At 41.7% G+C, this 13,009-nt stretch overlaps 1 protein-coding gene across 1 annotated transcript in view; it reads left to right on the forward strand.

The window, feature by feature from the left end:
* Window positions 1–13,009, forward strand: part of SNAPC4 (small nuclear RNA activating complex polypeptide 4) — a 221,792-nt gene that overhangs the window by 116,259 nt on the left and 92,524 nt on the right. The window contains exon 16 of the mRNA XM_053695908.1: window positions 1,467–1,862. Within this exon, the coding sequence (XP_053551883.1) occupies window positions 1,467–1,862 (396 nt within the window). The remainder of the gene's footprint in view (window positions 1–1,466; window positions 1,863–13,009) is intronic.

Raw genomic sequence — 13,009 nt, forward strand, 5'->3', positions numbered from 1 at the left:
GACACCAATACATAGTATATGAATCAGTTATAGTGTAGTTATTCTATTCTTGGAGAAAAGCACACAAAGGCGCCAAAATGGCCTAGTACAGTCCAGATACCAAGGATAAAAAAAAGGCAAGAGTCGCTACTCACATGTGAAAAAGCACCTACAGAGGCGCTTACAGGGCAAGCTGGAACCTCAGTCGTCCAGCAGACTGAGCACTGGCAATGAAGGTCCGGTGGGTTGTGGAAATCTAAAAGTGTGCGAAATCCCTATAACAAGAAAACACAGAACCCTATCACCTAGCACAGTAGGACACTGCAACCTTATACAAAGGTGAAATACACTCACATACGTATAGCACCAGATAGGTGCTAGAACACAGGCTGAGACTTCTCAGCCACCCAGCAGACTGCACTCCAGCAAACAGCTCACAGAGGTCTTGTAGGGAAAACAGGGACAAAATCACAGGGAGGGAAAACAGCCACAGGGAAATAATAAAAAAGCAAGTGTATATATAAAAAAATATAAATCCTCAGTCACAAAAGGACTGTTTCATCAGGCTAATAGAAATAAAATAAAATACACTAACTATATATAGCTTCTATATAATACTTCTCTTAAATACAATTAAAAAGGGAGTAAAATGGGCAACAAACATTCTTATATTTTAGATTGTGAAAAGTATTAAAAAAGCAGATCTAGTAACTAAAAAATGTAACAATAATTTAGAGTGTTAACAATACTAATAAACACAGTTTATGATAAAAACGTACATTTGCTGGTGAATCTAACGAGTGCTCTTGATTACTGTAGAACTTCCAAAAATGAACTTAAAAGTCAATGTGTTTTTTTAATGTTCAGTTCTTTGCCAAGGAGAGAGGTTAAAAGTTCATGATTCGGATAAAAATTAAACGTTCATGATTCGGATAGAACATACAATTTTAAACAACTTTCCAATTTACTTCTTTTATCAAATTTGCTTTGTTCGCTTTGTATCTTTTATTGAAGAGTAAAATAGGTAGGCTCATAAGAGCTCATGAGTGTGCACATGTCTTTAGTACTCTATGGCAGCAGTGTTTTGCAACATTATTGTAGCTTAGTTATATAGTGTTGCAAAACACTGCTGCCATAGAGTACTAAAGACACGTGCACACTCCTGAGCTCTTAAGAGCTGACCTATTTTACTCTTCAATAAAAGATACCAAAAGAACAAAACAAATTGGATAAAAGAAGTAAATTGGAAAGTTGTTTAAAATTGTATGTTCTATCCAAATCATGACCGTTTAATTTTGACTTTACTGTCCCTTTAAGCAGAGAGAACATAAGGTCCACTATCTGATCCATTAGGTACCTTTGATATTTACCCTTATCATCTTTGTTTTCACCTTACAATGTTAAAGTCTAGAACAAACCCTGCATACATGTTGTTGTTGTTTTTTTCTGGTATGCCAAAATAATAATCAAACCCGATTTGAAAATAGCCATACAGAAAACGGCAACGGAAGAAGAAGGCTCATAAGTTAATACCAATCAGAAAAATCAAGAAGGAGTACTCTAGTGAAGACTCAACCATTAGTGAAGAGTCAGAAGATATGGAGATGGACTTTGATTCTGAGGAGGAGAAGAAAGTTCCCAAATTTAAGGTTGATGATAAGTTTATAATACCCAGCATTGATGAGTGGATCCCCAAAAGGCAGAACGCAGATGACCAAGGATATAGTTTTCTCAAGAGTCCAACATTGCCTTCCTTCATCACCAATCTCTCAAGGTTGAAAAAAAAGAAGGGGGAATTTCAATTCAATACTATGCTGAAGGGCATTGCATACCCCCACTCCACAGACATAAGGATTGAAGACCCTGAGAAGATGCTTCAAGAGGTAAGGCATACTTGTTATTTCATGATTCAGATACAGCATACAATTTAAATAACTTTCCAATTTTCTTCTATTATCTCATTTGCTTTGTTCTTTTGGTATGCTTTGTTGAAAAGGATACCTAGGTAGGAGCTGGGAGCTAGCTGCTGATTGGTGGCTGCACATATATGTCTCTTGTCATTGGTTTACTGATGTGTTTTGCTAGCTCCCATTATGGCATTCTTGCACATTCAATAAAGGATTCCAAGACAGTGGCGTCACTAGGGGGTGCGGACCGCACCCGGGTGACACCCTCCAGGGGGGGAGACACCACCAGCCAGAGTTTTTTTTTTGTTTTCTAATTTTATTGAAATTCAAAGAAATACAATGTAGAGATGCATAGATTTTTTTATTAGAAGGGCCAGCAGTTGTGAACATTAGTGGGACTGGGGAAGTTGTAGACACACTTAATTTGTTTGCCCCTTGAGCGCGCGCCGCAATTTCCACAAATAGTTTTCCTGGCTGCTTTTGCTTGTTTGTACTTTGCTCCTCCCCTGCCCAATTTCACTATGAATGTTGTGGGCGTGCCGTGGGGCTTGCAAAGTTGCGTTGCTAGCCTAAACCTGCCTGCCTATCTGTGCTCACTACTCAGTGACATGTGGAGCAGTGGAGTCACTCACTGCTGTGCTGTCTCCCTAAACGGGAACCGGGAAATCGTGAGGGGGATGCCCGGCACCTGACCGCATGACTGTCTGACACTGTCTCTAAAGTGAAGGAGCCACGTATGATGGCCACCAGACCGGTACGGTTACGGTACACTAAGTGCACACTGAAGAGGTAGGAGGGGAGGGCGGGCGGGCGGGGGTCTGGGGGTGGGCAGAGTGCACTGTTTATCTTTCATTTGATGCTCTGTTGAGCCAGGGAGCCGCTCTAGGCAGGAGCTTTATAATTAATGCAGTGCAGTTTACATTTTTTGTGTGTGTGTCTGAGTGTTTGTGTGTGTGTGTGTCTGAGTGTTTGTGTGTGTGTACCTTAGTGTGTGTGTTTTTGTGTGTGTGTGTCTGTGTGTTTTTGTGTGTGTGTCTGTGTTTTTGTGTGTGTGCCTAAGTGTTTTTGTGTGTGTGTGTCTGTGTGTTTTTGTGTGTGTGTGTCTGTGTGTTTTTGTGTGTGTGTGTCTGTGTGTTTTTGTGTGTGTGTGTCTGTGTGTTTTTGTGTGTGTGTGTGTGTGTCTGTGTGTTTTTGTGTATGTGCCTGAGTGTTTTTGTGTGTGTGCCTGAGTGTTTGTGTGTGTGTGTTTTGTATGTGTGTGTGTGTGTGTTTTAGTGTGTGCTGAGTGTTTTTGTGTGTGTGTGTCTGTGTGTTTTTGTGTCTGTGTGTTTTTGTGTGTCTGTGTTTTTGTGTGTGCGCCTGAGTGTGTGTGTCTGAGTGTTTGTATGTGTGTGTGTGTGCCTGTGTTTTTGTGTGTCTGCTTTCTGTCCATTGGAGAACTTTGCCTTTTCTATTAAATCCTCTTCTTGCAGTAAAAAATAAAAAAAATACTGGGGGGTGACACCATAACTTACCGCACCGGGTGACACCAACCCTAGTGACGCCACTGTTCCAAGAGGATGAGTCAAAATTGATAATAGAAGTAAATTGGAAATTTGATTTAAATTGTATGCTCTATCTGAATCATAAAATAAATTGTATGGGTTGTTTGTCCTTTTAAAGTAACATGAAGTTCAAAACATTTATTTCATGAAACATATAAAGCATGTGATTCTAAACAAGCTTCCAATTTACTTCTATTATCTAATTTGTTTTGTTCTCTTGGTATCCTTTGTTGAAAATCATACCTAGGTATGCTCAGGAACTAGGAGCTAGCTGCTGATTGGGGCTGCACATAAATACCTTGTATCATTGGCTTCCAGTTTTGCTATGATGCTCCTTTTATAAAGGATAAAACGAGAATGAAGCAAAATTGATAATATAAGTAAATTGGAAAGCTGTTTAAAATTGTATGCTCTATCAGGAAAGAAAAATATTTGGGTTTCATGTCCCTTTAATTTCAAAGTTATTTGTTAGTGCTCAAGTGAAATTCTTGGGTGCATAGAGTGAGTGTTTGAACTTCCTTACATAATAGACCTCTATGGAGGCACACAGTAAAATTCCTGTCAAATATAAATTTGAAAGTTGTGTTAAAATTACATGCCCTACCTGAATCATGAAAGATTTATTTTGACTTTGCTGTCTCTTTAAGTTTAGCCTACACATATGGAGACAACACAATGATAAAGTCAGCTTGAGTGGCAATAAGAGTTGCAAACTTTTTTTGGACGAAAATAAGAGAGATTAAGGAATCGACAAATTTCATGTAGGAAACTGGCAAATTATATAGTAGTTACTGTAATAATACACTTTATTTTAGAGTTTGGTACAGCAAACTTCTTTATACAAATCATCTTCAATCACACAGTCTAGCTTAATACATTCATGAATTCTGTTTCTCATGTAAGGCACAGTGGGAGTAAAGATATTAACTGTGCATACATCAATATTATTAACTAAATAAGAGTACAGTATTATATGTGTGAAATTAAGATTATACTTTTTTTTTTTTTAAATGTTCCAAGAGCAGATAAATAAGGGCGCTTGGGAGACTGTATAGAAGTTTGAGCAAATAAGGGAGACCTCTGGGAATTAGGGAGTTTTGTCAGAGAGTTTTGTCTTGCTGGTTTGTTCTCTATGAACTCAAATAATATAAGCCAGCATTCTCAGAAATTGAGTGATAAATAATTTGTCTCTTATTTCTTTTAATCTAGATCACTGATTTTTAAACCTGTCCTCATGCCACCCTAGCAGGCCAGATTTTGAAGATATCTGAACTAGAGCACAGGTGATATAATCAGCTGACCCGTAAACCTGGTTATTTATTTTACAAAGATACGACGAGTCCACGGATTTCATCCTTGTGGGATTTATCCTCCTGCTAACAGGAAGTGGCAAAGAGCACCACAGCAGAGCTGTATATATAGCTCCTCCCTTCCCTCCACCTCCAGTCATTCTCTTTGCCTATATAGTAATAGGAAGAGGTGAAGTGAGGTGTTAGTTTAGTTTCTTCAATCAAGAAGTTTTTTTATTTTAAAATGGTGCCAGTGAGTACTATTTTTCTCAGGGAGAGTGAGGAATCTTTCTGCCCTGATGTTGATGATCTTAGCAAACGTTTTCTAAGATCCATGATGGTTCCCACAGCAGCAGAAGGTAGTGTAAGAAAATCTTCAGTGTGGAGAACGGTGAGTTGCTACAAGCAACTTTGAGGTATGTTCAGTCTTTTCTCTTGTTAAGTGTGTTCAGTCCACGGGTCATCCATTACTTATGGATATATTCTCCTTCCCAACAGGAAGTTGCAAGAGGATCACCCAAGCAGAGCTGCTGTATAGCTCCTCCCCTCACATGTCATATCCAGTCATTCTCTTGCAACCCTCAACAAAGAAGGAGGTCGCGAGAGGAGCTGGAGTTTTTACTTAACTATTCTTCAATCAAAAGTTTGTTATTTTAAATGGCACCGGAGTGTGCTGTTTTTCTATCTCAGGCAGTATTTGGAAGAAGAAACTGCCTGCGTTTTTTATCTATGATCTTAGCAGGCGTAACTAAGATCCACTGGCTGTTCTCGACATTCTGAGGAGTGGGGTAACTTCAGAAACTGGGAATAGCATGCGGGGTCCTCCGCAAATGAGGTATGTGCAGTACTTTATTTTCTGGGAATGGAATTGACTAAGAAAATACTGCTGTTACCGTATGATGTAAGTACAGCCTTAAATGCAGTAGTAGAAACTGGTATCAGGCTGATAAATGTATGCACAGTCGAGTTATATTCTAGGGACTAGAATTTGACTGAGAAAATACTGTTAACACTGAAATAATACTTAAGCCTTCTCTGCAGTGGTAGCGACTGGTAGCAGGCTTAGTGATAGCTTTGCATGACATTGAAAAATGTTGTTTTTTAATAAAACGTTTACTGGCATGTTATTCGTTTTTTGTGAGGTACTTTGGTGATAAATCGCTTTGGGCATGATTTTTTCCACATGGCTAACATATTTTTCTGCATGGAAACCGTTATATCAGGGCTCCCACTGTTGTGATTGGAGTGGGAGGGCCCTTGTTTTAAGCGCCTTGTTGGGCAGTTAAAATTATTGCACAGTCTTTCTGCTTCTTCCTCCTTGATCCAGGACGTCTCTAGAGAGCTCAGGGGTCTGCAAATTTCATTTGTGAGGGAGGTAATCAGTCACAGCAGATCTGTGACAGTGTGCTGACTGTGATTAAAAGCGTTAAATCTTAATATCTGTTTTATCCGTTTTGGGTATCGAGGGGTTAATCATCCTTTTGCTAATGGGTGCAATCCTCTGCTAATAGTACACTTCTTGTTAAGAATTGTTTAATTATATCTGTATTTTTGAAGCGCTGCAGCGTTTTGTATATTGCTTGTAAAACTTATTGAAAGTGATTTCCAAGCTTGTTAGTTTCATTGCTAAGTCTGTTTTAAACATGTCTGATTCAGAGGAAACTGTTTGTTCATCATGTTCAAAAGCCAATGTGGAGCCCAATAGAACGATGTGTACCAATTGTATTGATATTGCTTTGAATAAAAGTCAATCTGTACCGATAAAGAAGCTATCACCAGACAACGAGGGGGAAGTTATGCCGCCTAACTCTCCTCACGTGTCAGTACCTGCGTCTTCCGCTCGGGAGATGCATAGGATTGAGACACCTAGTACATCTAGGCCCTTACAAATCACTTTACATGATATGGCTAATGTTATGAAAGAGGTATTATATAATATGCCTGAATTAAGGGGCAAACGCGATAGCTCTGGGTTAAGGACAGAGCGCGCTGATGACACGAGAGCCATGTCTGATACTGCGTCACAACTTGCAGAACATGAGGACGGTGAGCTTCATTCTGTCGGTGACGGTTCTGATCCGGGGAGACCGGATTCAGAAATTTAAAATTTTAAATTTAAGCTTGAGAACCTCCGTGTGTTACTAGGGGAGGTATTAGCGGCTCTGAATGATTGCGACACGGTGGCAATTCCAGAGAAATTGTGTAGGTTGGATAGATACTATGCGGTACCGGTGTGTACTGACGTTTTTCCTATACCAAAAAGACTTACAGAAATTATCAGTAAGGAGTGGGATAGACCCGGTGTGCCTTTTTCCCCTCCCCCGATATTTAGAAAAATGTTCCCTATAGACGCCACCACACGAGACTTATGGCAGACGGTCCCTAAGGTGGAGGGAGCAGTTTCTACGTTAGCCAAGTGTACCACTATCCCGGTGGAGGATAGCTGTGCTTTCTCAGATCCAATGGATAAAAAATTAGAGGGTTATCTTAAGAAAATGTTTGTTCAACAGGGTTTTATATTGCAGCCTCTTGCATGCATTGCGCCTGTCACGGCTGCAGCGGCATTCTGGTTTGAGTCTCTGGAAGAGGCGATTCGCACAGAGCCGTTGGATGAGGCCTTGAGCAAAGTTAGAACCCTTAAGCAAGCTCATACGTTTGTTTCAGATGCCGTAGTACATCTAACCAAACTTACGGCTAAAAATTCCGGATTCGCCATACAGGCGCGCAGAGCGCTCTGGCTTAAATCCTGGTCAGCGGATGTAACTTCCAAGTCTAAACTACTTAACATTCCTTTCAAAGGGCAGACCTTATTCGGGCCCGGCTTGAAGGAAATTATTGCTGACATTACGGGAGGTAAGGGCCACGCCCTTCCTCAGGACAGGGCCAAACCAAAGGCCAAACAGTCTAATTTTCGTGCCTTTCGTAACTTCAAGGCAGGAGCAGCATCGACTTCCTCCGCTCCAAAACAGGAAGGAACTACTGCTCGTTACAGACAAGGTTGGAAAGGCAACCAGTCATGGAACAAGGGCAAGCAGGCCAGAAAGCCTACTCCCGCCCCTAAGACAGCATGAAGTCAGGGCCCCCTATCCAGAGATGGATTTAGTGGGGGGCAGACTTTCTCTCTTTGCCCAGGCTTGGGAAAGAGATGTGCAGGATCCCTGGACGTTAAAGATTATATCTCAGGAAAACCTTCTGGATTTCAAATCCTCTCCTCCACAAGGGAGGTTCCATCTTTCGAGGTTATCGACAAACCTAGTAAAGAGAGAGGCATTTCTACAATGTGTACAAGACCTCTTAATCATGGGGGTGATCCACTCAGTTCCGCGATCGGAACAGGGACAAGGATTTTACTCAAATCTATTTGTGGTTCCCAAAAAAGAGGGAACCTTCAGACCAATCTTGGACTTTAAAGATCTTAAACAAATTCCTAAGGGTACCATCGTTCAAGATGGAAACCATTCGAACCATCCTACCCATGATCCAAGATGGTCAATATATGACCACGGTGGACTTAAAGGATGCTTACCTTCATATACCGATTCACAAAGATCATTATCGGTACCTGAGGTTTGCCTTTCTAGACAGGCATTACCAGTTTGTGGCTCTTCCCTTCGGGTTAGCCACGGCCCCGAGAATTTTTACGAAGGTTCTGGGCTCACTTCTGGCGGTACTAAGACCACGAGGCATAGCGGTGGCTCCGTACCTAGACGACATTCTGATACAAGCGTCAAGTTTTCAGAATGCAAAGTCTCATACAGAGATAGTTCTAGCATTTCTGAGGTCGCATGGGTGGAAAGTGAACGTGGAGAAGAGTTCTCTGTTACCACTCACACGGGTTCCTTTTCTGGGGACTCTTATAGATTCTGTAGAGATGAAGATTTACCTGACGGAGTCCAGGTTATCAAAGATTCTCAATGCTTGCCGTGTCCTTCATTCCATTCCAAGCCCATCGGTAGCTCAGTGCATGGAGGTAATCGGCTTAATGGTAGCGGCAATGGACATAGTGCCATTTGCGCGCCTGCATCTCAGACCGCTGCAACTATGCATGCTCAGTCAATGGAACTGGGATTACTCAGATCTGTCCCCTTTGCTAAATCTGGACCAGGAGACCAGAAATTCGCTTCTCTGGTGGTTGTCACCAGTTCATCTGTCCAAAGGAATGACCTTTCGCAGGCCAGATTGGACGATTGTAACAACGGATGCCAGCCTTCTAGGCTGGGGAGCAGTCTGGAATTCCCTGAAGGCTCAGGGATCATGGACTCAGGAGGAGAAACTCCTCCCAATAAACATTCTAGAATTAAGAGCAATATTCAATGCTCTTCTAGCTTGGCCTCAGTTAGCAAAGCTGAGGTTCATCAGATTTCAGTCGGACAATATCACGACTGTGGCTTACATCAATCATCAAGGGGGTACCAGGAGTTCCCTAGCGATGTTGGAAGTCTCGAAGATAATTCGCTGGGCAGAGTCTCACTCTTGCCACCTGTCAGCGATTCACATCCCAGGCGTAGAGAACTGGGAGGCGGATTTCCTAAGTCGCCAGACTTTTCATCCGGGAGAGTGGGAACTTCACCCGGAGGTATTTGCTCAACTGATTCGTTGTTGGGGCAAACCGGATCTGGATCTCATGGCATCTCGCAAGAACGCGAAGCTTCCTTGTTACGGATCCAGGTCCAGGGACCCGGGAGCGGTGCTGGTAGATGCATTAGCAGCCCCTTGGGTTTTTAACATAGCTTATGTGTTTCCACCATTTCCGTTGCTACCTCGGCTGATTGCCAGGATCAAACAGGAAAGGGCATCGGTAATTCTGATAGCGCCTGCGTGGCCACGCAGGACCTGGTATGCAGACCTAGTGGACATGTCGTCCTGTCCACCATGGTCTCTTCCTCTGAGGCAGGACCTTCTAATTCAGGGTCCTTTCAACCATCCAAACCTAATTTCTCTGAGGCTGACTGCCTGGAAATTGAACGCTTGATTCTATCAAAGCGTGGGTTTTCGGATTTGGTTATTGATACATTAATACAGGCTCGGAAACCTGTGACAAGAAAAATTTACCATAAGATATGGCGTAAATATTTATATTGGTGCGAATCCAAGAGTTACTCATGGAGTAAGGTTAGGATTCCTAGGATATTAGCTTTTCTACAAGAGGGTTTAGAAAAGGGTTTATCCGCTAGTTCGCTAAAGGGACAGATTTCAGCTCTGTCTATTCTTTTACACAAACGTCTGGCAGAGCATCCAGACGTCCAGGCCTTTTGTCAGGCTTTGGCTAGAATTAAGCCTGTGTTTAAAGCTGTTGCTTCTCCGTGGAGCTTAAACTTGGTTCTTAAAGTTCTTCAGGGTGTTCCGTTTGAACCCCTTCATTCCATTGATATTAAGCTTTTATCTTGGAAAGTTTTATTTTTGATGGCTATTTCCTCGGCTCAAAGAGTATCTGAGTTATCTGCCTTACATTGTGATTCTCCTTATCTGATCTTTCATTCAGATAAGGTAGTTCTGCGTACTAAACCTGGGTTTTTACCTAAGGTTGTTTCTAACAGGAATATCAATCAAGAGATTGTTGTTCCATCATTATGTCCTAATCCTTCTTCAAAGAAGGAACGTCTTTTGCATAATCTAGACGTGGTCCGTGCTCTGAAGTTCTACTTACAGGCAACTAAAGATTTTAGACAAACTTCTTCTCTGTTTGTCGTTTACTCTGGACAGAGGAGAGGTCAAAAGGCTTCGGCTACCTATCTCTGCACCTTATAGTTTCTCCTTTCTCGTCTTGTTTCGGTCGAATGACTGGATATGACATGTGAGGGGAGGAGCTATATAGCAGCTCTGCTTGGGTGATCCTCTTGCAACTTCCTGTTGGGAAGGAGAATATATCCATAAGTAATGGATGACCCGTGGACTGAACACACTACAAGAGAAATAAATTTATCAGGTAAGCATAAATTATGTTTTTGTTTCTGGGGAGACTTGATGCACAGAACAGGCTGACAGTTTCCCCTTTATGGGGAGGGGTAAGCAGTATACACATGTGTAAAGAAATGGTGTACCTGGAATCCCTTTCTCTATATTACCACAGTATGTAAAATATTTTTTGTCTGATAAAGAGGGGCTTGACGCTGGGAGTTGCGGTTCTGTTTAAAAGCGATCATGTTATGAAGGTGATCTGACTTATTTGTGCAGGGTTTTCACTTGCTATATAGAGTGTATATAAGAGGGCACATGGCTTTTACTTAGGGGACATGTTTATTTTTTGTTATGACCCATGCGGGTCTTACCGAGCTTGCATGACACCCACGGTGGGCGGGGCCTATTTCGCACGCTCAGACGCGCAGTTCAGCTGGATCGCATGGGTGAGAGAGTCCTGATCTCTGGTGAGGCCTAAGTTATCCGGACTTCCAAAGGGCCTGAATAGTTCCTCAAGCAGCAACAGTTACATTCGGGGGCAGGTAGGCGCCACAGCAGAGCTGTGGCATGGTGCAGAGGTCTATATAGAGACGATACATATTTTATTTGTTAAAATCTTTATTATATTGGGTTACCATATTTAAGCAAGTGGATGCAATACGGTTACAGAGTTTTGAGCACTTCCAAATAAATGTTACTGCTATATATGTTGCGCTTTTGAAATTTAAAGGCGCAGTACAATATATATATATTTTTCTGCATTAACTTTTGACTATAATTGAATTCAGAGCTAAAGATTTTTAATAAAAGAACGACTATTATAAGATTGCTAGTCTGTTTAACATGTCTGACACTGAGGAGGAAACTCCTTGCTCTATGTGTTTAGGTGCCACTGTGGAACCCCCTCTGATTTTTTGTCCGTCATGTACTGAGAGGGCCTTACAATTTAAAGCACAGATTTTTTGTAAAGAAAATGTGTCTAAGGATGATTCTCAGTCTGAGGAGAATCAGGGTATACCGCTAACTTCTCCCCAAGCGTCACAACCTCTAACGCCCAACCAAGTGATGCCTGGTTCTTCAACCGCGTGTAATTCATTTACTCTGCAGGATATGGCTGCAGTTATGTCAACTACCCTTACAGAGGTATTATCTAAGTTGCCAGTGTTACAGGGCAAACGCAGTAGGACAGGAATCAATGTGAATACTGAATCCTCTGATGCTTTGTTGGCTATTTCCGATGTACCCTCACAGGGATCTGATTTGGGGGTCAGGGAACTTCTGTCTGAGGGTGAACTTTCCGAATCGGGAAGTGCGTTACCTCAGACAGACTCGGACGTCATGTCCTTTAGATTTATGCTTGAACACCTCCGCCTGTTACTTCGGGAGGTTTTAGCGACTCTGGATGACTGTGACTCTATTGTGGTACCACCAGAGAAATTGTGTAAAATGGACAAATACTTAGAGGTACCTGCTTACACTGATGTTTTTCCGGTTCCTAAGAGAATCTCGGAGATTATTAAGAGGGAATGGGACAGACCCGGTATCCCGTTCTCACCCTCTCATAATTTCAAGAAGATGTATCTAATCTCTGACACTGTTCGGGACTCTTGGCAAACAGTCCCTAAGGTGGAAGGAGCTATATCTACCCTGGCTAAGCGTACAACTATTCCTATTGAGGACAGCTGTGCTTTTAAAGACCCTATGGATAAGAAATTGGAGGGTCTTCTAAAGAAATTGTTTATTCATCAGGGTTTCCTCTTACAACCAACGGCCTGCATCGTTCCAGTTACCACTGCGGCGGCCTTCTGGTTTGATGCTTTAGAAGAGTCTCTTAAGACTGAGACTCCTTTAGAGGATATCTTAGATAGAATTAAAGTGAAATAAATGTGATACCACAATCAAAGATCGTGAAGAAAACAACAACAAAATAACAAAATATAAAATAAAACAAAAGTTCATATAAGGATATGCGTGTTCTTGATGGAAATCTTCTGCTTCTTTGTGTCTTTAGAAATTCTCAGAGAAAAGGAAAAGAAATTGCAACATAGTGTAACACTATCCAGGATATGTATCAAGCTTGTGAACAAATGACTACTCACATGGGTTGGAGCTTATACCTAAGCTCAAGGAAATGCGCACGCCCACTTTATACTGGTGGGTAAACAGTACTCTCACGGCAATACAGTATAAAATAATTTATTAAAATGTAATAAAAATGTAATAAAAAGCGTCACAAATGCTTATAATACACCATTAACAGAGGTTTCGCTATGTAGGCTTTTTCAAGGACCTTGAAAAAGCCTACATAGCGAAACGATCGTCGGAACTAATAGCTCTCCAGCGTGTCTTTACACTTGCCCATACACCGGAAGGAGGAGCAACTCAAACCTGT

The sequence above is a fragment of the Bombina bombina genome, chromosome 12, assembly GCF_027579735.1.
Source record: "Bombina bombina isolate aBomBom1 chromosome 12, aBomBom1.pri, whole genome shotgun sequence".
NCBI classification, from domain to species: Eukaryota; Metazoa; Chordata; class Amphibia; order Anura; family Bombinatoridae; genus Bombina; species Bombina bombina.